Source organism: Suncus etruscus, chromosome 7 (assembly GCF_024139225.1).
Source record: "Suncus etruscus isolate mSunEtr1 chromosome 7, mSunEtr1.pri.cur, whole genome shotgun sequence".
NCBI lineage: Eukaryota > Metazoa > Chordata > Mammalia > Eulipotyphla > Soricidae > Suncus > Suncus etruscus.
The window spans coordinates 91,055,822-91,082,300 of record NC_064854.1 but is presented as its reverse complement, the minus strand read 5'-3'; the positions used below and the strand labels follow the sequence as shown (position 1 = coordinate 91,082,300).

Below are 26,479 nucleotides of genomic sequence, written 5' to 3'. Positions count from 1 at the left end.
TGCCATTTTGATGATGTTAATCCTGTCAATCCATGAGCAGGGTATGTGTTTCCATTTCCACGTGTCCTCTCTTATTTCTTGGAGCACAGTTTTATACTTTTCCTTGTATAGGTCCTTCACATATTTAGTCAAGTTGATTCCAAGATATTTGAGTTTGTGTGGCACTATTGTGAATGGGGTTGTTTTCTTAATGTCCATTTCTTCCTTATTACTATTGGTGTATAGAAAGGCCATTGATTTTTGTATTAATTTTGTAGCCTGCCACCTTGCTATATGAGTCTATTGTTTCTAGAAGCTTTTTGTTCAGTCTTTAGGGTTTTCTAAGTAGAGTATCATGTCATCTGCAAACAGTGAGAGCTTGACTTCTTCCATTCCTATCTGGAGTCCCTTGATATCTTTTTCTTGCCTAATCGCTAAGCGAGTACTTCCAGTGCTATGTTGAATAGGAGTGGTGAGAGAGGACAGCCTTGTATTGTGCCAGAATTTAGAGGGCAGGCTTTTATTTTTTTCTCCATTAAGGATAATATTTGCCACTGGCTTGTGGTAGATGGCCTTAATTATATTGAGAAAGGTTCCTTCCATTCTCATCTTCCTAAGAGTTTTGATCAAGAATGGATGTTGGACCTAATCAAATGCTTTCTCTGCATCTATTGATATGCATATATTGATATCATGTGGTTTTCATTTTTCTTGTTGTTGATGTTGTGTATGATGTTGATAGATTTACAGATGTTAAACCATCCTTGCATTCCTGGGATAAAACATACTTGATCATAGTGGATGATCTTCTTCATGAGGCATTGAATCCTATTTGCCAGGATTTTGTTGAGGATCTTTGCATCTGCATTCATCAGCAATATTGGTCTGTAATTCTCTTTTTTCGTAGCATCTCTATCTGGTTTAGGTATCAAGGTGATGTTGGCTTCATAAAAGCTATTTGGAAGTGTTTCCGTTTGTTCAATTTCATGAAAGATTCTTGCCAGGATTGGGAGTAGTTCCTCTTGGAAAGTTTGAAAGAATTCATTAGTGAATCCATCTGGGCCTGAACTTTTGCTTTTAGGGCAGACATTTGATTACCGTTTTAATTTCATCAATGGTGATGGGGGTGTTTAGATATGCTACATCCTCTTCCTTCAACCGTGGAAGATTATAAGAGTCCAAGAATTTATCCATTTCTTCCAGGTTCTCATTTTTAGTGGTGTAGAGTTTCTCAAAGTAGTTTCTGATTACCCTTTGAATCTTTCATATCAGTAGTGATCTCTCCTTTTTCATTCCTAATACGAGTTATCAAGTTTCTCTCTCTCTCTCTTTGTTAGGTTTGCCAGTAGTCTATCAATCTTTTTTACTTTTTCAAAGAATCAACTTCTGCTTTTGTTGATCTTTCGGATTGTTTTTTGGGTTTCCACTTCATTGATTTCTGCTCTCAGCTTTGTTATTTCCTTCTGTCTTCCTTTTTTGGGTCCTTTTGTTGAGCACTTTCTAGTTCTATTAGCTGTGTCATTAAGCTACTCAGGTAAGCTCCTTCTTCCTTCCTGATGTGCGCTTGCAAAGCTATAAATTTTCCTCTCAGTACTGCTTTTGCTGTGTCCCATAAGTTCTGATAGTTTGTGTCTTTATTGTCATTTGTTTCCAGGAACCTTTTGATTTCCTTCTTGATTTCATCTCGGACCCACTGGTTATTGAGTATGAGGCTGTTTAACTTCCAGGTGTTAAAGTTTTTCTTCTGAGTCCCTTTGGAATTCACAAATAATTTCAGAGCCTTGTGGTCAGCGAAGGTAGTCTGCAAAATTTCTATTCTCTTGATATTATGGAGGTATGTTTTATGTGCCAGCATGTAGTCTATCCTGGACAATGTCCCATGTACATTGGAGAAGAATGTGTATCCAGGTTTCTGGGGATGGAGTGTCCTATATATATCCACTAGGCCTCTTTCTTCCATTTCTCCCCTCAGGTCTAGTATATTCTTGTTGGGTTTCAGTCTGGTTGACCTCTCCAGTGTTGACAAAGCGGTGTTGAGGTCCCCCACAACTATTGTGTTGTTATTGATATCATTTTTCTGATTTGTCAACAGTTGTATTAAATATATTGCTGGCCCCTCATATATGTTTAGGAGAGTTATTTCTTCCTGCTCTACATACCCCTTGATTAATATAAAATGTCCATCTTTGTCCCTTACAGCCTTCCTGAGTATAAAGTTTGCATTATCTGATATTAGTATGGCCACTCCAGCTTTTTTATGGGTGCTGTTTGCTTGGATAATTTTTCTCCAGCCTTTTAGTTTGAGTCTATGTTTGTTCTGACTATTCAGGTGCGTTTCTTGTAGGCAGCAGAAGGTTGGATTGAGTTTTTTGGTCCTTTTAGCCACTCTGTGTCTCTTAACGGGTGCATTTAGTCCATTGATGTTGAGAGAAAGAATAGTCCTGGGATTTAATGCCATCTTTCTATCGAAATTTGGTGTGTCTTTTGGTCAGTCTTGTCTTAAATTAGGTCTTTCAGTTTTTCTCTTAAGACTGGTTTTGAGTCTGTAAATTTTATGAGCTGTTTTTTTGCCTGTGAAACCATGTATTTTTCCATCAAACAGGAAAGTGAGTTTTGCTGGGTACAGTATTCTAGGTGAAGCATTCATTTCATTCAGTCTTGTCACAACATCCCACCACTGCTTTCTGGCATTGACTGTTTCTGGTGTCAGGTCTGCTGTAAATCTCAAGGATGCTTGCTTGACCGTAATTTCCCCTTTTGATCTTGCTGTTTTCAGAATTCTTTCTCTATCTGTGGCATTTGTCATTGTGACTAGGATGTGTCTTTTGGTGGTTTTTCTGAGGTCTCTTTCGGTTGGTACTCTTCAAGCACGCAGGATTTGATCAAATATATTCTTTAGCTCTGGAAGTTTCTCTTTAATGATGTTCTTGACCGTTGATTCTTCCTGGAAATTTTCTTCCTGGGTCTCTAGGACTCCAATGATTCTTAAGTTGTTTCTGTTGAGCTTATCATAGACTTCTATTTTCATCTATTCCCATTCTTTGACTAATTTTTCCATTGTCTGTTCATTTACTTTAAGTTTTTTTTTTCCAATCTCTCCTGCTGTATGGAATTGTTATGTATCTCATCTTCCACAGCACCAAGTCTATTCTCAGCTTCTGATACCCTGTCCCAGAGCTTATCCATTTTGTCATTCACTTCGTTTACTGAGTTTTTCAGGCCTGTTATTTAACATGTTATTTTAGTTCGGAGTTTTGTGATTTCTGTCTTCATATTGTCTTGGTTCTTATTAGTGTTCTGTTCAACTCGATCCATGGTTTCTTTGAGTTAGTTGAGGATCTTCCATATTGCTAGTCTAAAGTCTTTATCTGAGAGGTTGATTAGTTGGTTGGTTGGTCATTATCTGGTCATCAGAATTGTCATCTTCATTCTCTATGTCTGATGCTGGCCTGCGTTGTTTCCCCATTGTCACACTTGTATTGTGGGTTTTTCTGTGTTGTGGTGGTATTCATTGGCTATATGATGCAGGCAGCACACTCCTCTGGCTCCGCCCTTTCTGGATGGGCCAACTTGCCTCTAAAGGAGGGGAGTCCTCCGTGGATGAAGCCTCACACAGGATCAAATCTTAGGTCTGAGCACGCAGCAGAGAAGACAGTCGTAGAGAAATGCTTGCTTCTGTGATCCAGCACAGTTCTTAGTGCGATTTTTTCTTCTTGTCGCGATGGTGTTCTTTTCTGAGAAAGAGCGCATGGCCACGTAGTGAAGCAGAGCCAAAGTGCTCTGCTGGAGCCTCTTTTCGGCCCACTTCCAAGAGGTTCACGCAAGAGGACAGTAGATAGACACTCACAGGCAGCACTCACAGTTTTTCACAGTCGGGCCCCACTGGTCAGGTGTAGTTTCCATCTTCAGTGTTTCTAACTAGGACTAAGAATAAGCACTTTATACACTGCTGTGATGTATGACTAAAATAGGCCTTTATTATATATATAAATGACTAGTCCCAAGCACTCAATTTTCCACTTCTAAATTCTACAATAGTTCTTTGAAAATTTAACACAATTTCCAATAGTGTTATAGCTTTGATTCTGAATTTTAGCTCCCTTCTCTGAAATCGTTTTTTACCTTGTACATAAAATTACAGGATTATGGAAGACTATGGGTTCAATGAAATTAACAAAGAGGTAATGAACCCAGAATGCAGTATATAAACACCCATTTCTCATGACACTGTCTTGCAAATAAACAATTGATGTTTATTGTGACTTGAAATTCAATGGGGGTATTCTTCCCTCTAGTTAATAGGATTTAATTGGAGTGAGCAGGATCTCTATAGTCCTTTGGAAAACATTATACTTACCCACATCTAGTTCTCTAACAGAATCACCTAATTTTAGATAAGGTTAGAAGCAATCAAAGGAAAAGGTTAAAGACCTACTACTACCACCACCACCACCACCACCACCATCACCACAATCACCACCACTACCACAACCACCACCACATTACTGTTACAACCACACCACTAGTAGTACTATGTAACCATAGCAGTTGAAATTCAGACTTCTACCAGTTTTTAACCCATAAAGTTCTTGGCTCCTGCACCCTATCATTGAGTCGTTACAACCTAAGTTGATATCTAATTTTATTCTTTATGCTTAGTGTTACACTACACCCATCAGCAAAGTACCAGTAACCCTCTACCACTGCCAAGATCTTTTCTTGTCTGCCCTCTTCTTCCTCAATTCTCCCACTTAACTTTGTTTCCCACCATTACCCATACCTCTTCTACTGACCATATATATTTGTGGACTCAATTTTTAGACTTAAAAGTTAGTAGTCGGGCCCGGAGAGATAGCACAGCGGCACTTGCAAGCTGCTGATCCAGGACCAAAGGTGGTTGGTTCGAATCCCGGTGTCCCATATGGTCCCCCGTGCCTGCCAGGAGCTATTTCTGAGCAGACAGCCAGGAGTAACCCCTGAGCAACGCCGGGTGTGGCGCAAAAACCAAAAAAAAAAAAAAAAAAAAGTAGTCATTGGGGACAGAGTGGTGGCACAAGCGATAGGGGGTTTGCCTTGAATGCGCTAACCTAGGACGAACCGTGTCCCATATGGTCCCCCAAGCCAGGAACAATTTCTGAGTGCATAGCCAGGAGTAACCCCTGAGCATCACTGGATGTGGCCCCAAAAAACAACAACAACAACAAAAGATTAGTAGTCATATATATATATCATACATAGCACTAGGGGCAAAAAGGCTGAACACTATTCATCAGGTACAAATAGGAGCATTCAGACAAATTTCAGCTAATAAAACAAAGGAATAGGAAAAAGAAGAGTAAAACCTTTTAGTTTAAGTACGGACAAAAAGTAAGAAAAAATAAGAAGTCGGACAGGTCATTCGTGAAAACAAATAAAAACATAAAAACAAAGTTAAAAGTGATTCTGAATCATACCTTCATTATTTCAAGAATAAGGTGAGGCATAGCAGGCATAGGAAAAGAAAGAAAACTATATACCTTTCTAAAGGAAAAATATTTTCCCAATATGAAATGCACTTATCTTAATGGAAATTTTTTTCAATTTTTCCCACTTAGGATCTGACTTCAGAAAATCAAATTACAAAGTCGTCATCACATCCTAGATTTATTACAACTGACCTGCAGGCAAAAGGATAGAACTATTACATAAACACTTTGATTCCATGTATATATTTTAAATAGAGGAGAAATTCAAACAAGAATACAGGATAAAATATTCCAAAGCTCCAAGAAGCAGTTATGTTATTGAGCTCCATTTTTACAGACAAATAAGGCAATATCCCTGCACATTAGCTTTTTGATAATTTTTATACATTTTTTCTATGGTACAAGAGAAAAATAACCAGAGCTCACAATGTACAGTTCTTACACAATTTCACAGTTTGTGAACACTATACACCATTTTGTTTTAATAAAGACACATTGTAATAAACTCCTGCCCTTTAGTTTATAGTTTATAATAATCTGTGATTAATACACTAAAATTGCCATTTTCTGTGGTATTCCACAATAAAATGGTCAGATTAGCTCCTAGACAGTCAGAAATGCTGTTATCTTCATGTGTATGACAAGTGACCTTAGGCTGAGTCAGATGTGAGTTGACGACAGAGAAATTTCTTGAATCCCAGGGAGCAATGGAGGATAATGGCTTGGTTTGGTTGAAAAATACATAGCAATGATTCCTTTCAAAACACTGGGTAGTCTACTGTTTAGAATGCCATGGAGAAGAAAATAGGCAATAGCAAAGTGATCAAAGAAGCCACTTTTAAATCCCCAGCCTTACATAAATATAACTTTAAACAGACCCATTCTCCCCTTATTCTATAGCATTTAGAATCACTACGCTGGGAAGAGATACAGCAATACCTGCCATAATTTCATCCAGTAATGGCAGTACTGAATCTCAAACCATGACTATTTCACATTCCAGTGTGCTTAAACCTCTCACAGTGCTGCATAACTGTTCTATGAAGACCGAATGTTTAAGGATGGAAGGCCAGAGTAAAACTGAGTTAGGAGCAAAGCAAAGGATGGCAAATTTAAATAGCTTCTTCTAGCTATCTCAAAGTTTGTTTCCTTTTTCCTTTTTTGCTTTTCTGTAGTTGTAGAGTTTCAAGAAATGATGGTTACTTTCTGAAGACACAGATTATGTCTTATCTAAACCACTTCCATTTCAGATTTGGGGGAGTGTTGGGCCACACCTGGCAATGCTCAGGGGTTACTCCTAGCTCTACACTCAGGGGACCATATGGGATACCAGGGATGGATCCTGGATTGGCCACAGGAAAGGCAAAAACCCTACTCACTGTGCTATTGCTCCGACGCCTATTTCAGTTTGTCTGAATGATGCATTTTTCATCACCTACACATTAGTTGGGTCCTAGATTTCAAATTTTGGGCATATGAAGAAATAGAGGGCTAATTATCCTTGGCAAGGAATACCTAGTGATTATAAGGTATTTAAATACAGGAAAAAGGTGAAATAGTGGATTAAGCAAAAGTCACATAGTGGCAACAGACCACAAGGATATAAAAGAGATTCAGTAATTGAAGACCTGTACCAGTGAGGGCAAACAACTGAGATTTGGTCTTTTGCTGCCTACAAGAAATCTTTATCTAATCAATCAAGGCACATTGCTAATAGCTACTTCTCCCTGTTAGTGAGTTACGATGGCTAAAGTATTAGGCTTGAGACAAGGGGGAATATATATCTGCTATAACTTGTTCCAGTAAGCTACAAGTAGTAATATCTGTAAACTCTGCTCTCAGTACTGCTTTTCTTCTTTCAGTCCTGGCAATTTGTGGCAGATGGAACATCAAGTTGGCAGCATACCAAATTGAGAATGAAAATTCTTAGATCAGCACCTTCTTTGACAAGTAGCGGACTCCTGAGTCTTCCCAATGAAGAGTAGGACTGGTCAAGGAGAAAAAAAAACACATTCTGTCCTGTCTCAATATTTTAATGTTCACCTCTTTGAACACATGATTTTTTGGTAAAGATAAATTCATTCTCATTTAAACATATTTCAAACAGGAAATTTGGCTGAGCACATCAATCTCCAAACATCCACTGTGACTGTAAAGCAACAGAATATCAAATCAGTAAAACTATTGCACTTGGTGAAGAAAATAAATTCCTCCTTTGTCTCTAAGCTCCAGAAGGCAATGTGTCTCACTGGCTGTGCAAGCTCTTCTCGCTCAACAGAAGTCTCTATGTTCTGACATAGTACAACCATCACTGCATTCTTCCAATATTTGGAAGTCTGACAAAACACCATTCCAGTAGCTGTGTCTCCAGATTTCAAGTCTAGAAATGGATTTAAGATGTGATCTATTCACAATCAACAAACTGATCGTACTGACTTCCACGTTTCATGAGTATATTCATCACAAAATAGCAGATGAGGTGTCTCTGACCAGCACTAACACTGTGTGATCAATCAGGTATTACAGGGATGCATGTTCTAGGTGACAGAAATATACAGACATGATGGAAACGAACACCAATCTTATTGCACATGGTGTCTGGGCGAGCAATAAAACACTGTGATACAGGATGAAAATTCTTTATGTCTTGCTTCCTCTCAGCCCTTTTTTCTAGAGTCTGATGTAGCAGCGATATCAATCAACATACATGGGAGAGCTGGGAGTAGCTGGCATTTGATCCAGGATTTTACAAACATAGCATGCAACTTCTACTGTACGTTCTTCATACATCAAAATAAAGGGATGTTTCTGCAAAAAAAAAATTAAAAAAGAAAAAATTATCAGTATTTGTATTAGGCCACACTGAACTTTTCCAAATTGTAATACAGCAATCACTGAAGACTCAAACCACATATGGATGTGAAGTATTATAGAACAGGCAAACACAACCAATATTTCATGCAGATGTTAATGGTTTTTTGACGCTGATAGAGAAAGTTCAATATCTCACTTCCCCCTACTGTATGTAAAGAATCGTACAAAAATAATTTCAGTTTTCTTGGAAAACTTATTAAGAGAGCATGCAACTGGCATGTATGAAGTTAACCATGAATTCCATCACCAGTACACCACCCCACCCCGAAAACCACCAAATTTCAATTCTTCTGACTTTTTCTCCAAGGCATATTCAATATAAGCCTTTTTACTAGTGTCGACCTGCCAAAACCTACTGTCCCTATAACTGCTTGTAAGACCTTATGTCTGAGCTTTATCTCCATAATGTCTCATATTTTAAAAATATTGTGACTAGACATCTTTATCACCATTGCTGAAATTACCCAAAAGTTTGACCAAAATGCTGTAGAGCTAGAAGCTAATTGTGACAAACAGGTAGATCTTTTCTTAAAATATTCCCAATTACATAATAGTACTTTGTTCTCTGCTAAAACCACTACTACATCCAATAACCTGTTTAAAATGCCCAAGTTTCTAAATGTACTAGAGCAATATTTCCCAGTTTATCTTCTTTTCAGAAAAATTGACAGCACTCTTGGAATTCTACCTTCCTTAAGAAAGAGAAAGTGTTCTCTAAATGCATTTAAGGCTACTGCCTACTCACTAGGTCATTTTAGTAACTCTAGAAGTCAAATAGTTCCTATCCTGTTGAAAATGAAATTAGACCTATTAAGAAAGCTTTTATGAAAAGTAAGAAAAAAAAAAGATAAATATGAAAAGATCTGATCCATAAAGAAACAAAACAATGGAATAGACAATGAAACCGAAATCTTAAACTCAGAAGAGTCTAAGAACTGATTCTACGAATATGATCAGTAGAAGAAGGATGGAAGATGGTGGGAAACAGAGGTTAAGTGTGAGAGTTGAGAGGGCAGACAAAAAAGATCTAGGCAGTGGTACAGGGATACTGGTACTTTGTTGATAGGTATAGTGTAGTAACACTGTATGCATGAAGAATAAAAAATACTATTATAAAATTTTTTATAAGTTTCAATACAAATGAATGACAAAAATTAAATGCCCTAGTGAAAAAAGAAAAGGAGCATAAGTCACTGATTGATGGGATGCTGTCACTTAGAAGTAGAATACTAAAGACCCAAAACTGTTACTAAAAGTTTTCTAAGTCACTTTACCTCATTTTAAACAAAATAAAAAATTGAAATATACACGTTTCTTTGGTATGGGTAAGAATTTTCAAAGTAAAGAGAATTGGCTATATTTATATGAGAGCATTAAGTCAAGTCATATCCTTGGGGTTAGAGCAATAATACAACGGGAAGAGTGTTTGCCTAGCATGTGGAGGACTCCGGTTTAATCCTGGGCACCCCATGATTACCCAAGCACCACAAAGAGTGATTTCTGAATGAAAAGCCAGGAGAATCTAATCCTTGAGCATCGCCAGCCCCCAAATTAAATTCCTCTCCAAAAGAATACATCTTCATTGATGATTTAAACATATACAGACTACACAATGTAAATTATGGATATTAAATTTCTTTGAGATTATTTTAAGGTCAGAGTTTCATGAGAAACTAATAAATACAAAAACTTTGAATAAAATTTCCCTTTTCAAAAATCTTTAAAAACATTTTTCAAATTTTCAATAATGCAAGACTGCTCATCTATGAAAGAGGTCCACTAGCTATTCGATCAATCATCACACAAAGGGATGAGGAAGACCTAAAAGTTTGAAAGTTGCGTACTCACCAGAAGTTCTTTATACTTTGGCCTTTTGGATTCATCTTTTGTAAGGCTAAAATGACATAAAAATTACATTATTAAAATAGAAAAACATTTGGGGTCAGTGAGATAGTACCATGGAAATTGCTAAAGTCATTTACTATGTAACAACAAGCTAAGATTATACTCAGTAATGAAAAATGGAAAGCTTTCCATCTAAGAAGAGGCATAATAAGACAAGGTTGCCTACTTTCACTACCACTTTTCAACATAGTATTGGAAGTCCTAGCTATAGCAATTAGACAAGAAAGTTATATTATGGACACCCAAACTGAGAACTATCTGCTGTGACATAATACTACACTTAGAACACCTAAAGATTTATAAAAAACAACAACAACAACAACAATAAAACCTCCTAGAAACAATAAACGTATACAATTATACGGCAAACTACGAATCACACAAAAATTCATAACAAATATATTAGCAAATAAGTTAGAAAAGAAAATCTCATTCACAACTTGACCTCAAAAAGAAATCAAGTGCTCTGGGAATAGAGCAATAGTATAGTGAGTGGATAGTGTACTTGCCTTACATGTGGCCAACCCAGATTTGATTCCCACCATCCCATATAGTCACTGAGTATAAGTTCTGAGAATTCTCCCCTCCCCCAAAGATATCAAGTACCTAGGAATAAACTTAACAGAACGACCGGAAGATATACAAACAAAACTAAAAATTACTAGTAAAAGAAATGAAAGAATAAAGGTATTGAAAATATACCCTCTATTCACGAATCAGAAGAATTAATATTTCCAAAAGACCATGCTACCCAAGACATTATACAAATTCAATACAATATCTATAAAAGAACTTATGACATACACTGACAAGATGCAGTTTAATTTTATATGAAACAATTATCTCCTTCCCCACAAGAATAGCCATCAAAGTAATCTCAGGAAGAAAGAATATGAGGCTTCTCTTTTCAAAACTTTAAATTATACTATAAAGCTACAGGTTTTCTAGATCTTCGGATTCCAGTCTTGTTTTTGTCAATTTCTTTGTTTTGGGTTAGATACTGAAATAGTTGTCCTTTTTTTTTTTTTCAATTATATATTTACTTTTTCTTTCTTCTCTTCTCTTCTTCCTCTTTGCACCTTGTCATATTTCCTATCTCAAGACCATGGCAACTATGTGGTGCATATTTTTAGTGCTGTAGTGCTCTCTGGATATCTTATTTGATTCCTCTTTTTGAACTGTTGTGGTGTTTCACCTTCTTCTCCCCATTGTCGCTCAAACCAAGTATGAGAGCCTCTAGAATGACTCTGCTCATAGTCGGCATAGTCGATTTTTACCCCATCATATTACCTTTCTCTTACTCAAACAAAACCACATAATTTGAGCTTTCTAGTCCCGCCTCCCAATTAGAGGGGGCAGTAATGGAGGCACCAAGACCAAACAGTTATAAGACCACTAAGTAATACTAAACATAGAAGGGACCACACATGCTAGCAAGCACCTGGGGGGGGGGGGGAGTGAAGGATATGGGAGGCAGGATGGGAGCGGTTGTGGGAGAAATTCGGTGGTGGGAATTCCCCTGATTTAATGTAAATATGTACCTGGAATATTACTGTGAACGATATGCAAGCTACTATAATTAAAATAAAAATCATATTAAAATAAAAGCTACAGAAAGTATGACTGTGGTACTTGAAGAAAGACTGCATTTCAGAAATAGAATTTAGAGCCCAGAGACAGAGCCTCAGTTATATGCACAGCTACTCTTCAACATAGGAGCAAAAGTTTGAACTTGAACAAAGGAAAAAAAAAAGGCAAAACAAAAAAAAAACCAAAAACAATCCTTTCACTGATATAGCTTATTTCATTGGTTGGCTTACATATATTAAACCCCCTATAAAAGGGTTCCAGGAATAAATACTTGGTCAGGATGCTCAACTTTTTTAACGTGTTACTAACATGTGATGCTTTACTAATATTTGTTGAAGATCAAAAATCATTAGAGATATAGGTCTAAAGTTTCTTGTTTAGTGATATCTCTGTCTATAAAGTGAACATCAAAATGTTTTCCTCACAGAATGTGTGACCCAAAAACCAACCAAACAAACAAATAAAAACAGAATCTGTTAGGGAAGATTTCTGTCACTTCAGTTTTCTGAAAATCACTGGAAGTAGATTTATTATTTTATTTTATTTTATTTTTTATTTTTTGTTTTGTTTTTGGGCCACACCCAGCAGTGCTCAGGGGTTACTCCTGGCTGTCTGCTCAGAAATAGCTCCTGGCAGGCACGGGGGACCATATGGGACACCGGGATTCAAGCCAATATTTTATTTTAATAATAAATTTAAGCACAATGATTGCACACATAATTGTACTTGGGTTTCAGTCAAAAATGAACACTCCCCTTAACCAGTCCAACATTCCTACCACCAATTGCCCCACCTCTGGCCTTCTATATCTCTCACTCATTAACATTATCATGATCATAGTCAGTGTAGTTATATCTCTAACTTACCACTCTTTGTGGTAAGCTTAATATTTTGAGCCAGTGGTTCCAATCCTCATCTATTGTGTCTCTGAGCACTATTTCAATAATGTCTTTTATTTTTCTTAAAACCCATAGATGAGAGAGACTATTCTGTATCTATCTCTTTCCCTCAGACTAATTTTACTCAGCATAATAGTTTACATGTCCATATATGTATAGAAAAATTTCATGGCTTCATCTCTCCTGATGGCTGCATAACATTTCATGGTGTATTTATACATCATAGTTTCTTTAGCCATTCATCTGTTGAAGGGCATCTTGGTTCTTTCCAGGTTCTTGCTAATGTAAATAGTGCTGCAATAAATAAAGGTGTTAGTAGGGCATTCTGTATTGTGGTTCCCCCCCCCCCCCAGGGTATATCCCTAAGAGTGGTATAATTGTATCATATGGAAGCTCAATCTCTGGTTTTCTAGGAATCTCCATGTTGTTTTACATAAAGGCTAGACTAGACATCATACTCACCAACAGTAAATGAGAGTTCCTTTTTCCCCACATGCTGCCAGCATTGACTGTTCTTGTTCTTTGTGACTGGTGCCATTCTCTGTGGTGTTAGATGATAACTAGTTTGAATTTTCATCTCCCTGATGATTAGTGATATGGAGCATTTTTTCATATGCTTTTTGGCCATTTGTATTTCTTCTTTGAGAAAGTGTGTTCATTTCTTCTCCCCATTTTTTGATAGATTAGATGATATCAAGATCCATTTGATTTGACCTTTGTGCATGTGGCTGACCAGTTGTCCCAATACCACTTGTTTAAGAGGCTTTCCTTGCCCCATTTTACCTTTATAGCCCCTTTATCAAATATTAATTTATTGTATGTCTAGGGAAGATTCTCTGAATACTCACGTCTATTCCACTGATCTGGGTCTTCAATATTCCATTACCCTGCTGTTTTAATGACTATTGCTTATAATACAATTTAAAAGTAGGGAAAGTGATGCCTCACATATTTCTTTCCCCAAGGGTTGCTTTAGCTATTCTTGGATGTTTTTGTTCCCAAAGAATTTCAGAAGTGTTTGATCTACTTCTTTGAAGAATGTCATGGGTATCCTTAGAGGAATAGCATTAAATCGGTACAATGCTTTGGGAAGTATTTACATTTTAATGATTTTAATCCTCCAAATCCACTAGCAGAGTATGTGTCTCCATTTCCTTGTGTTCTCTTATAGTTCTTGAAACAGGTTTTTGAAGGTATTTTTTTTGTTTGTTTGTTTGTTTTTAGTTTTTGAGTCACACCTGGCAGTACTCAGGGTTTACTCCTGGCTCTATACTCAGAAATCGCTCCTGGCAGGCTCAGGGGACCATGTGGAATGCCGGATTTCGAATCACTATCCTTCTGCATCCAAGGCAAATGCCTTACTCCATGATATCTCTCTGGCCTCTGCAGTTTTCTTTGTATAGGTCCTTTAGTTAAGTTGACTCCAAGATATATGAGGAAGTGTGACACTAATGTGAATGGATTTTTTTTAATGTCCATTTTTTCTTTATCATTATTGGTATATAAGAAGGCTATTGGTTTTTGTGTTAATTTTGTAACATGCCATTTTGCTATATAAAACTACTGTTTCTAGAAGCTTTTTGGTAGAATCTTTAGGGTTTTCTAAATATAGTATCAAGTCATCTGCAGAGTCAGAGCTTAATTTCTTCCATTCCTATCTGGATGCCTTTGTTTTGCTTTCTTGCCTAATTGCTATAGCAAGAACTCCCAACATTATATTAAATAGCAATGTTGAGAGGGCGGCCTTGTCTTGTACCAGATTTTAAAGCAAAGGCTTTTAGTTTATAGCAAGAACTTCCAACTTTATATTAAATAGCAATGTTGAGAGGGCAGCCTTGTCTTGTACCAGATTTTAAAGGAAAGGCTTTTAGTTTATCCCATTTGGGAATAAACTATTGGCTTGTGGTAAATTGTCTTGTCCCCGCAAGCCAGGAGCCATTTCTTAGCGCATAGTCAGGAGTAACCCCTGAGCGTCAAACGAGTGTGGCCCAAAAACCAAAAAAAAAAAAAGGAAAGAAAGAAAAACAAAAACTAAAGGCCTAATTTAAGACAAGACAACCAACAGACACACCAAACTCTTCTACACAAAGATGGCACTAAGTCCCATCACAATTATCTCTTTTAATGTCAATGGACTAAATCAGTGGTCCTCAAACTATGGCCTGCGGGCCACATATTGTATTTGTATCTGTTTTGTTTCTTCATTGCAAAATAAGATATATGCAGTGTGCATAAGAATTCGTTCATAAGTTTTGTTTTTACTATAGTCAGACCCTCCAATGGTCTGAGGGACAGTGAACTGGCCCCTGTTTAAAAAGTTTCAGGACCCCTGGACTAAATGAACCCATCAAGAGACAGAGTGGCGAAGAGATCAAAAAACTAAATCCAGCTTTCTGCTGCCTTAAAGAAACACACCTGAGAAAAAACATAGACTCAAAATCAAAGGCTGGAGGAAAATCATCCAAGCAAATGACACATGTAAAAAAAACTGGAGTGCCTGCTCATGGAATGTCAGGATTAACGTAATTAAAATGGCAATACTCTCCAAAGCATTGTACAGATTTAATGCGATCCCTCTAAAGATACCCATGACACTCTTGAAAGAAGTGGATAAAACACTTGAAATTAATTTGAAACAATAAACACCCTCGAATAGCTAAAGCAATAATTGTGAAAAAGAATATGGGAAGCATTACTTTCCCCAACTTTAAACTGTATCACAAAGCAACAGTTATCAAAACAGCATGGTATTGGAATAAAGACAAACCCTCAGATCGGTGGAATAGGCTTGAATACTCAGAGAATGTTCCCTAGACATACAATCACCTAATCTGGGAAAAAGAAGCAAGAAGTCCTAAATGGAGCAAGGAAAGCCTCTTCAACAAGTGCTGTTGGCACAACTGGCTAACAACTTTCACAAAAGCGAACTTAGACCCCCAGCTAACATCATGTACAAAGGTAAAATCCAAATGGATGATTAAAGACCTCGATATCAGACCTGATACAATAAGGTATATAGAACAACACATAGGTAAAACACTCCATAACACTGAGACTACAGGCATCTTCAAGGAGGAAACGACACTCTCCCAACGAGTAAAAGCAGAGATTAACAGATGGAAATATATTAAGCTGAGAAGCTTCTGCACCTCAAAGGACATAGGATACAAGAGCCACCCACTGAGTGGGAGAAACTATTCACCCAAAACCCATGAGATAAGGGGCTAATATCCAAAACATACAAAGCACTGACAGAACTTTACAAGAAAAAAAAAAAAACAAAAACATCTAATCCCATCAAAAAATGGGGAGAAGAAATGGACAGACACTTAAATAAAGAAGAAATACAAATGGCCAAAGGCACATGAAAAAATGCTCCAGATCACTAATCATCATGGAGATGCAAATCGAAACAACTATGAGGTACCATCTGTGTCTTTTGGCCATTTGTATTTCTTCTTTGAAAAGTGTCTTTTCATTTCTTCTCCCCTTTTTTTGATGGGATTAGATTTTTTTTTTCTTGTAAAGTTCTGCCAGTGCCTTCTATGTTTTGGATATTAGCCCCTTATCTGATGGGTATTGGGTGAATAATTCCCACTCAGTCGGTGGCTCTTGTACCCTGGGCACTATTTCCTTTGAGGTGCAGAAGCTTCTCAGCTTAATATATTCCCATCTGTTTATCTCTGCTTCCACTTGTTTGGAGAGTGCCGTTTCCTCCTTAAAGATGCCTTTAGTCTCAATGTCATGGAGTGTTTTACCTACATGTTGTTCTATATGCTTTATGGTTTCAGATCTGATATCAAGGTCTTTAATCCATTTGGATTTTATCTTCGTACATGTTTTTTAACTGGGGGTCTGAGTTCGCTTTTTTGCAGGTGGCTAACCAGTTGTGCCAACATCACCAGTTGAAGAGGCTTTCCTTGCTCCATTTAGGACTTCTTGCTCCTTTATCAAAAATTAGGTGATTATATGTCTGGGACACATTGTCTGAGTACTCAAGCCTATTTAAGCCTACTTCACTGATCTGAGCGTCTGTCTTTATTCCAATACCATGCTGGTTTGATTAACTATTGCTTTGAAATACAATTTAAAGTTTAGAAAAGTAATGCCTACCATATTTCTTTTCCCACGGAGTGCTTTAGCAGCTATTCGAGGGTGTTTATTGTTCCAAATGAATTTCAGAAGTTTGATACACTTCGTTGAAGAATGTCATGGGTATCTTTAGAGGAATCACATTAAATCTGTACAATGCTTTGGGGAGTATTGCCATTTTAATGATGTTGATCCTGCCAATCCATGAGCTGGGTATATGTTTCCATTTCCTCATGTCCTCTCTTATCTTGAAGCAGTGTTTTATAGTTTTCTATAGGTCCTTCATGTCTTTAGTCAAGTTGACTCAAAGATATTTGATTTTGTAAATGGAATTGTTTTCTTAATGTCCATTTCTTCCCTATCATTATTGGTATATAAAAACGCCATTGATTTTTGTAAACAATTTATTTAAAAAAATATAAAGTACTGGAAATCAATTTAACATGAAAAGTAAAAGAGAAGTTATAAATAACTATTAAAAGAAATAGACAAGTCAAAATAAGTAGAAACACACCACTCTCATGTATCAGGTTAATCAATATGACAATCTTTCCAAAAGACTAAATGATTTCAATATATCTATTTCCTTAATTTTGAGTTATTCTATAACACTGCAGTAATTAGCTCTATATAAAAATGGAATAAAGACATACTCTCAGAATTAAATTGAGAGTACAGAAACAGAGCTTCATGTATAAAGAACAGCTAATAATTGACAAAGGAGCCAAGAATCAAGTGGAGCAAGGAAAGCCTCTTCAAGAAATATTGGTGGGAAAACTGGGCAATCACATATTAAAGAAACATTCAGATCCTTTCTAACACCAAGCAAAAAAGTTAACTTAAAATGGATTGAAAACCTTGATATTAGGGGCCGGAGAAATAGCATGTTTGCCTTGCATGCAGAAGGATGGTGGTTCGAATCCCATCATCCCATATGGTCCCCGAAGCCTGCCAGGGGCAATTTCTGAGAGTAGAGCCAGGAGTAACCCCTGAGTGCTGCTGGGTGTGACCCAAAAAAACAAAAACAAAAACAAAAAACAAAAGAACAAAATAAACCCTTGATATTAGTAAGACCTGAAACCATAAAATATATTGAGTAAAAACAGGCAGAACACTTCATGTATCACACTAGAAATATAGGCCTCTTATTGGGTCAATGTCTTTGACCAAACAAAGATTTACAAAATGAAACTACATCAAACTAAGAAATTTCTGTACTACAGAAGTAATAATAAGCAAAATATAAAGGCACCTATAGACTGAAGGAGAATAACTGCCTACTGCTCGTGTGACAATGGGTTAATATCCATGACTTTTAAAAGCTTTGTAAACTTAAGAGAAAAATCAATAGAATAAATCAATTGCAAGTAAAAATTGGAATAATAATCAAACTTTTCTTTTAAAAAAGTGGTGGCTGGACTAGATAGTTTCATTAGAGAGTACTAACAAAATTTTCAAAGAATTATATCCATTCTGTTCAAAATCTTCCAAAAATATCAGCAGTAAAACATTTCAAAATATATTCCACAAAGTTAATATCACAATGACACCAAAAAATCCTAAGAGTTTAAAAAAAGAAAATACAAACGTATATTCCAGAGAAACATATATACAAACACCCTTAATTTTGTCCTACCAGATTGAGCAATCATACAGCAAGTAGGATGCCTATCTTGCACGTGGCTGACCTGAGTTCGATCCTAAACATCAGATATCGTTGGTCCAGCAAGAACCACAGAGTAATTCCTGACTGCAGCGCCAGTAAGAAGCCCTAAACATCGCAGGTCTGGTTTCATTTTTAGTCATGTTAAATCCAACAACACAATAAGAGAATCATTCTTCATGACCCAGAAAAATTCACCCCTTAAAAATATACTAAAAAAAAATTAAAAAATAAAAAAAAAGTAAGTAAATTAAACTTGAAAAAAAAAAAAAGAAAAATTCACCCCCAAAAGGACAGATGAACATACACAAATCAATTAATATAATATGATCAAAAATCCCATGATCATACCAATATATGAAGAATCTTCTAAAAGATTTAACAGGATTTTTGGGGGAGGGATACAGACTAATGGGAATATATGAAAAAAATGAATGAAAAATATGAAAAAACATGTTTCAAGATAATATTCTTACCCCTCTCTCTCTCTCAATCACACACACATACACATACACACACACACACACACACACACACACACTATTATACCTACTAAAATAAGGTACTTCCTGGGAATTTACATCATCTATAGAAAAAGGTTCCTAAGAGTTGTTATATAGTTGCCACATAAGCTTTGGAATTAATTCTACTACATAATCCCAACTATATTATTATATGTTATAACAAAACAATGAGCCACCCCCTAAATTCTTACCTGGAAAGGTCTCACGCACCACGATTTACAAAACTATTTGTAGGGTTTCATGCATACAACATTCCAGCAACAAACACTCAACCAGAGTGTCTACTTCCCAACACCACTGTCCCATGGCCCTTACTCTATTCTTTGCTCCCCTCAGCCATGCCACAGTAAACTTTGAAAGACCAAAATAACATCAATCTTAATTTGGACTTTTTTTTTGTGCACAGGGTTCTAAAATTTTAGCAACAATAGCTTCTCAAGTACCCAATTTTTTTTTCAATATTTGAGTAGTAAACAAAATAACAGAGCAATGTACTTGCAGGCTACCTATAATCTTCCAGGTGGCTAAAATAATCCAGAATATCAGTTTAAAGGGCAGAACATGATGAAATGGATCCCTTTGGTCGGTAAAAATTACACAAACTCACTACATTCACATATTTGAGTATTCATAAATTAAGTACTCACCACAAATTGACAAAATTGATGAAACTTGGGGAGAATTCCCTTTCCTCAGAATTACTCAGCTGTGGAGGATCTCCTTTCACGACTTGTGTTAGTTGATCAAATACACTATTCCATTTTGGATAAGGAAATCGGCCTGTGGCTAACTCATACTAAAAAGAACAGAGAGGAAAAATAAAATACACTAGGTATTATTTACTAACTACTCACTGGAATGGCTATAAAATAAGGGATATTTCAAAACTAATATGGCTAAATATATGTGACATTTAGAAAAAAAAAAGAATTTCATCTTAAAGAAATTCAAAGTACTTAAGAGAAATACCAGATATAAGTACATATAATGTTTCTTAGATATATGTGGGGGGCGGGGCACTAGGTTTAGTTCTGCTTTCTTTGAATAAAAGATACTAGAAGGTTTTAGTAAAGTATGAAGATAGTAATCATCTAAATAAAAATCTCAAGGAGTGGGACTGGAGAGGTAGCATGGAGGTAGAGCATTTGCCTTGCATGCAGAAGGACGGTGGTTTGAATCCGGCATCCCATATGGTCCCCTGAGCTTGCCAGGAGCGATTTCTGAGCTTAGAGCCAGGAGGAACCCCTGAGCACTGCCGGGTATGACCCCAAAAACAAAACAAAACAAAAAATCTCAAGGAGTGATGAAATTTCTTTGTAGAGCTACACATCAACAAACAAAATCCAGGCTCAAAGGAAAGATACATAAATTCTGTTCTAAAGCTATGCTATAATTTCTATAATTTCAACCACAAATCGATATTATTAAAGAAACCAAATTAAGGCCACCTTCCATTTTGGACAACAGTAACACTTTTCAGAATAGTAATTCAATACATCAAATCAGATATGATACATGTCTCAACCTATCAAGGGATTAAAATACTTATGATTCAATTCTCTTATTTCTCCCACTCTCTTTTGTGACTAAGGAAAATGTAGAAATGGGATAATTTCCAAGAACTATATCTAAATCAGTAGAATGGAAAACATTTATTCTATTTTATGAGCACCAAAAGGTGGTGGATATATTGATACTGAGACTTCAAATTAACTAGAGAAGATAACATCTGAGATAGAGCATACTACATGAGAATACTTTTAGTTTTCTTCAATAAAGATTTGGAATGTATTGATTTAGTATTAGATTGATATAGCTGATCTAGTACCAGTTTATACAATGAAAAGAAAGCTTTCAAGCAAACAAAACACCATATTGCAAATATGCTCATTCCTAACTCAAAATTACACACACTTTTAGAGGAGGGAGGGAACAGGCAGGTATGCATATACACACAGAGAAATGTATTATTTTGTGCCAATTTTAACAAAACTAAAAATGATTCTGAAGAGAAAACCCTATTGGTCTTTAATAGCATTAGGAATAACTTCATTCTAAAGAACTTGATTTAAAAGAAAAGGAAATTATATATATATATATATATATATATGATATACATCATAAATTAAAGTACTTATGATTTTACAAATTAATTTCATATGTTGTTATTTTTATAAAAATATCCATGCATATAAAATTAAATTAAAAGCAATCAGAAATATTTATCTTTCTATTATAAAGTTTAGAAACAAAGACAAATGACTTGAAAATTTTCTACAAATCCTCACAAAACAAAACGTTGCTTTTGTACTAAAGTAGATACTTGTTTTTTTAAACATAACTGGTTTAGACATAGGTCTTCTTAACTGTGAATATCCTTTATAAACAAATGCTTCAGTTCAAAATTCTATGTCTTGCTGAACCTAAAAGATGCTTGAGTTCCATGTTCTTTTCTTTTTTTTTTTTTTTTTTTTTTGTTTTTTTTGGGCCACACCCAGTTGATGCTCAGGAGTTACTCCTGGCTTTGGGGGACCATATGGGACGCCAGGGGATCGAACCGCGGTCCTTCCTTGGCTAGCGCTTACAAGGCAGACACCTTACCTCTAGCGCCACCTCTCTGGCCCCTCCATGTTCTTTTCAACTGACTTCAAAAGGAGACAAGATTCTAAGAAGTTACTCTCATATTTTGTCACAATGGGAACAATGTGAAATCTACAGAGGTAAGTAACTAAGCTTTAACTGTTTATAAAAAGAATTCACCAGGCCTGGTAACATGACTCACCAAGGACAACTAAAATGGTAAGTGATTCACATTTATATTGAGGATCTTAGAATGTAATGCCTATTATATCAATGTTCTGAATTTGTGTTATCCCTGGGCTATAAAGTCTTAAGAAGAAAATGTAAGAAAAAGTTTTTGTCTAACAACAGGACATAGCCCATCTAGAGATAGAAAATTGACACCCAGTGTAAAATATGCTAGAGCAGCTGTTCAAAAATTCAAAAATATCCTCAAATCTTGGTAAGACAGCAATTATAAGAAAATGAATTTAAAGCTTCAGAATAAAATTTGTTGGTAAGGCAGGGATAAACAAACAAAGACAGTTTTATAATACAGACCATAAATAATAAAAGTTAATTTAGGTGTGCTTATTAGTAGATAAAATGAGTTTCCTTGTTACTGAGCTTTCTCAACATTGTTCAGAAACTTTCATCTAAATTTTTATCCCAGATATAACTTATTCTCAATAACGCACTCATTTATGACTTCAGTGAAAAAATGATTCCAAATAGAAACCACTAAACATAAGCATATATGTGCTTTTATTTCAAATGAGCCATTTTCCTTGTTCCCCATTTAAGGGCAGTTCAGATTCTTATTATCTAGGCCCAAAAGATTCAGAACTACAACATTAAAGACACAAAACCTTTAACTCTAGTTTGATCCCTAGGCTAAGAAACTTATTTTCCATCCATTAAAATATTCTGTGATTACAGCCACGAGGATAAAAACAGAAAAATAAAACCAAGGATAGAAAAAAGGAACAATTCTAAAGAAAGAATCTAAAACTTGAATAATAACCCTTTCACTTCTAAATACCTTGGCAAGGTTGAGTCAATATAAACATACCAATGTGATCCCTAAACTCCAGACATCAGATCGGACATCATATCCTTGTCGAGATGCACTTGGGTCTATCCTTTCAGGCTAAAACAGAGATATCAGAGACATTAATTAATGATGCATGACACAGGGAAAGGCAACAGTTACATAGTAACCAAAATTCCTAGTTCTTCTAAGAATCATGCATATCTAAGACAAGATTGGTATAATAAAACAAAACAGATCATTAGAAACAACAGGTCCCCCTGTTGGTCCTGTAGAACAAGGATAAAACTGAACTCTTTGGAGCCTAAAATTCAGCTACCAATCTCTGGGAAGGCAGCACACTTTAATGAACAGAGTTATTCCAAGTTAGCTAGTCTCACTTCTGCTTGACACTCTCAATCTACTATGAATCTCTGGAGCCTAGAGCACCTAAGCAAATATGAACCTGGTCAGGCATCTCTGCCCAATGGAGCAGAGCCACATCAGCATGCTACCCTCCAAAGTGAAAACCCACTTAGACTCTGTTACCTTCTGCCCTGATCATAACCCAACTAGGACTCCTGTCAACCAATGTCAACTTGGGAAGGCAGCTGAAATGTCAAGCATATTGAATATACAAAGAAATCATTTGAACTAAAGGGAAAGAAGAAAACTTTGGAAATATTCAAAGCATAGAGAACTTCTCCAGATTACAATTTCAAAGTGACATTGATTAGACAATTCATTAAATTAAAGAAAACAATAGAGAAGAGTCACAAGAAAATAAAATATTTCCATTGGAAATCACTAATCTGTAGAGCCTAGTGGGAGAACTGAAGTAAAATGATAGAGAGTAAAAATGACAGAAAAGAACAATTCAGTAAACTAGAAGACAAGATACATGAAAACAGGCAAAAAGAAAAAAAGGAGAAAAAAATAAACAAAATGAGGAAAATGTCAGATCTATGTGAAAGCCTGAAAAGAAATAACATCCTGATTACGAGGTCACTGACAAAAAAGAAAGAAGTTTCGACAAAAAAATCACAGTAAAAAAATTTACCCAATTTGAATATTAACTTAGATTCCAAAATCTAGTTCAGAATATGAGTCAAAAAACAAACTTAGAAAAAATAATAATAATCACTAAGACACATTGTAATATAAAAGATAAGAATCTCAGAGAAACTATCTTGAAAGCAGCTAGAGCAAATCCAAAAATTACCTATAATGTAAAATTCATAAAAGTCACAGCGGATGTTTTAAACAAAATCATTCAGGTTAAAAGGGAATGGAATGGCATATGTATACACTGAATTGGGCATACAAAAAAAAAAAGAACACTTTATTCAGCTAGGTAATCAAATTTGATGATGCAACACAAAACTCACAGACAACAGCTGAAGTAGTTCTTTTTACTAAGCTGACACTGCAAGATGCATGAAGTATATATATGGACTGGATCAAAAGAGCAATCAAGGAAGAAATAAAATGATATTTTGAAACTAATGATAATGAAATGCAAGTTATCAGAATCCAGAGGATACCACAAAGGCATGAAATACACAGCAATGCAGGCCTATTTCAAGAAAGAAAAAAAATCCAAATCAAGAACCTAAACATGTATCTCAAAATCCAGAGAAAGAATTATAAACTCAAAAGGAAGTACATGGAGGGAAAAAGTGAAAACAAGAGCAAAAATCAACACTGAAACTGAGAAAGCAATTCACAGAATCAATGTAACCAGGGGAGTGATTCTTCAAAATTACAAATATGGTAGATAAGCCTTTAAAACTACACTCATGAAAGAAAAAGAGAAAATGTTAGAATAAAGTGGATCAAATATGAAAGGCCAAAAATTATAACAGACCCTTCAAGTAGGAAAACAGTGAGAAGGTATTATTAACAAACTTATTATTAAGCTGGAGAACCTGGAAGAAGATAGATTTGTAGTCTCCCAAAGCTTAATGAAGAAAAAGTAAAAAGCCAAAAAAGGCCAATCACAATAAGGAAATTGAAACAGTAGTTAAAATTTCCCAGAACAAAAGTCCTGGTCCAGATGGCTTCACAGTGAATTTTATCACTTTCAGAGAATTGTTGCCTTTACTCATTAAGCATTCTTTTTTTTGTTGTTTTTTTTTGTTGTTTTTGTTTTTGGGCCACACCCAGTAACGCTCAGGGGTTACTCCTGGCTATGTGCTCAGAAGTTGCTCCTGGCTTGGGGGACCATATGGGACGCCAGGGGATCGAACCGTGGTCCGTCCAAGGCTAGCGCAGGCAAGACAGGCACCTTACCTCTTGCGCCACCGCCCGGCCCCTCATTAAGCATTCTTAATCCTTCTTAATACCTTCTATGAAGCTAACATTTACACTAATAATGAAAGCAGACAGGTATTTCTAGAAAAGAAAATTTCTTACCAATCTTAAAAAAATCCTTAAAATCTCAGCTTAAGCAAATTTAAAACAAAATTTTATAAAAGTCATACTATTCAAGATCAATTAGGATTCATTCCAGAGAAGCAAGGATGGTCAGAAATGTGCAAATATATTAACATAAGACATCATATTAATAAATAAAAATAATAACCATAAGATCATATCCACGTAGAGAAAGTTTTTCACAAGATCCTTTCATGATAAGCCACCAACAATAGACAGAATTTTCCTTAAGATAGTATGACCATATATAAAAACTACACTGTGTGTATATGTGTGTGTGTGTGTGTGTGTGTGTGTGTGTGTGTGTGTGTGTGAACTCAGATACTCCTGGCACACTTAGGGGACTAAAAAGGGATGCCAGGAATGGAACCCAGGTTGATAGTATGTAAGGCAAGTACCTTATTGTGCTATCACTGACACTGAGGATGGTAACTAACTTTTTAATTATAAATTTTTAATTGAATTATTTTTAATTATCATTACAAAGTTGTTCACAATTGAGTTTCAATCATACATTATAACTAGTAGAATTCTTTATTTTGTGGGGGGCACATCCAGTGACACACAGGGTTACTCCTGGCTATTTGCTCAAAAATTGCTCCCGGCTTGGTGGACCATATGGGATGCTGAGGATCGAACTGAAGTCCATCCTGGATCTGCCACATGCAAGGCAAATGTCCTACCACTGCGCTATTGCTCCAGCCCCAGCTATTAGAATTCTTAATGGTGAAACTAAAACCATTTCTGAGATACGGCATAAGGCAAGGATGTTTACTGTCTGCACTTTTTGTTTTGTTTTGTCTTGGGACCACATCCAGCAGTGCTCAGGAATTACTCCCAGCTCTGTGCTAGAAACAGAAATCGCTCCTGCCTCGAGGACCATATGGGATGCTGGGGATCGAACCTGTGTCTATCCTGGGTCAGCTGTTCGCAAAAAAAAATGCCCTACTACTGTGTTATCGCTCCAGCCCGTTTCCACTTTTATTCAATTAGTATTAGAAGTCATAGCAATCAGGCAAGAAAAACAAATTAAAGGGACCCAAATTGGAAAAGAATAAAATCAAACTATATCACTATTTGTATACGATATAATATACAGAGAAGAACCTAAAGAGTCCACAAAAATGCCTCTAGAAACAATAAAAATATAACAAAATAGATGGCTATAAAGTCAATACACAAAAATCAGTTGCATTCTTATATACAAAAATGTATCAGAACAGAAAGAGATCAAAGAGTTTATCTCATTTACAATAGCATACAAAAACATCAAGTATCTAGAAATTAACTTTACAAAAGATGTGGGAGATTTATACCATGGTAACTTTAAATCACTTAAGAAAGATAGAAGACCTGAGGAAAAGGGAGAATATTCCATGCTCACAGATGGGAAGAATCAATATTATTAAAATGACTATCCTACCTAAGCTATAGATTCAATGCAATTCCCATCCATATTCAGA

The 26,479-nt window shown here is 36.0% G+C and overlaps 1 protein-coding gene across 2 annotated transcripts in view; it reads right to left on the bottom strand.

Moving 5' to 3' along the window:
• Positions 1 to 5,606: 5,606 nt before the first annotated feature.
• MAP2K4 (mitogen-activated protein kinase kinase 4) overlaps positions 5,607 to 26,479 on the bottom strand; it is a 189,143-nt gene continuing 168,270 nt past the window's right edge. For both annotated transcript variants that reach the window (XM_049776912.1, XM_049776913.1), the window contains 4 exons: positions 22,623 to 22,700; positions 19,639 to 19,787; positions 10,167 to 10,212; positions 5,607 to 8,252 (listed from right to left, as the gene is read on the bottom strand). In XM_049776912.1, coding sequence (XP_049632869.1) covers positions 8,139 to 8,252; positions 10,167 to 10,212; positions 19,639 to 19,787; positions 22,623 to 22,700 — 387 coding nt within the window. In that variant the 3' untranslated portion in view covers positions 5,607 to 8,138. The remainder of the gene's footprint in view (positions 8,253 to 10,166; positions 10,213 to 19,638; positions 19,788 to 22,622; positions 22,701 to 26,479) is intronic.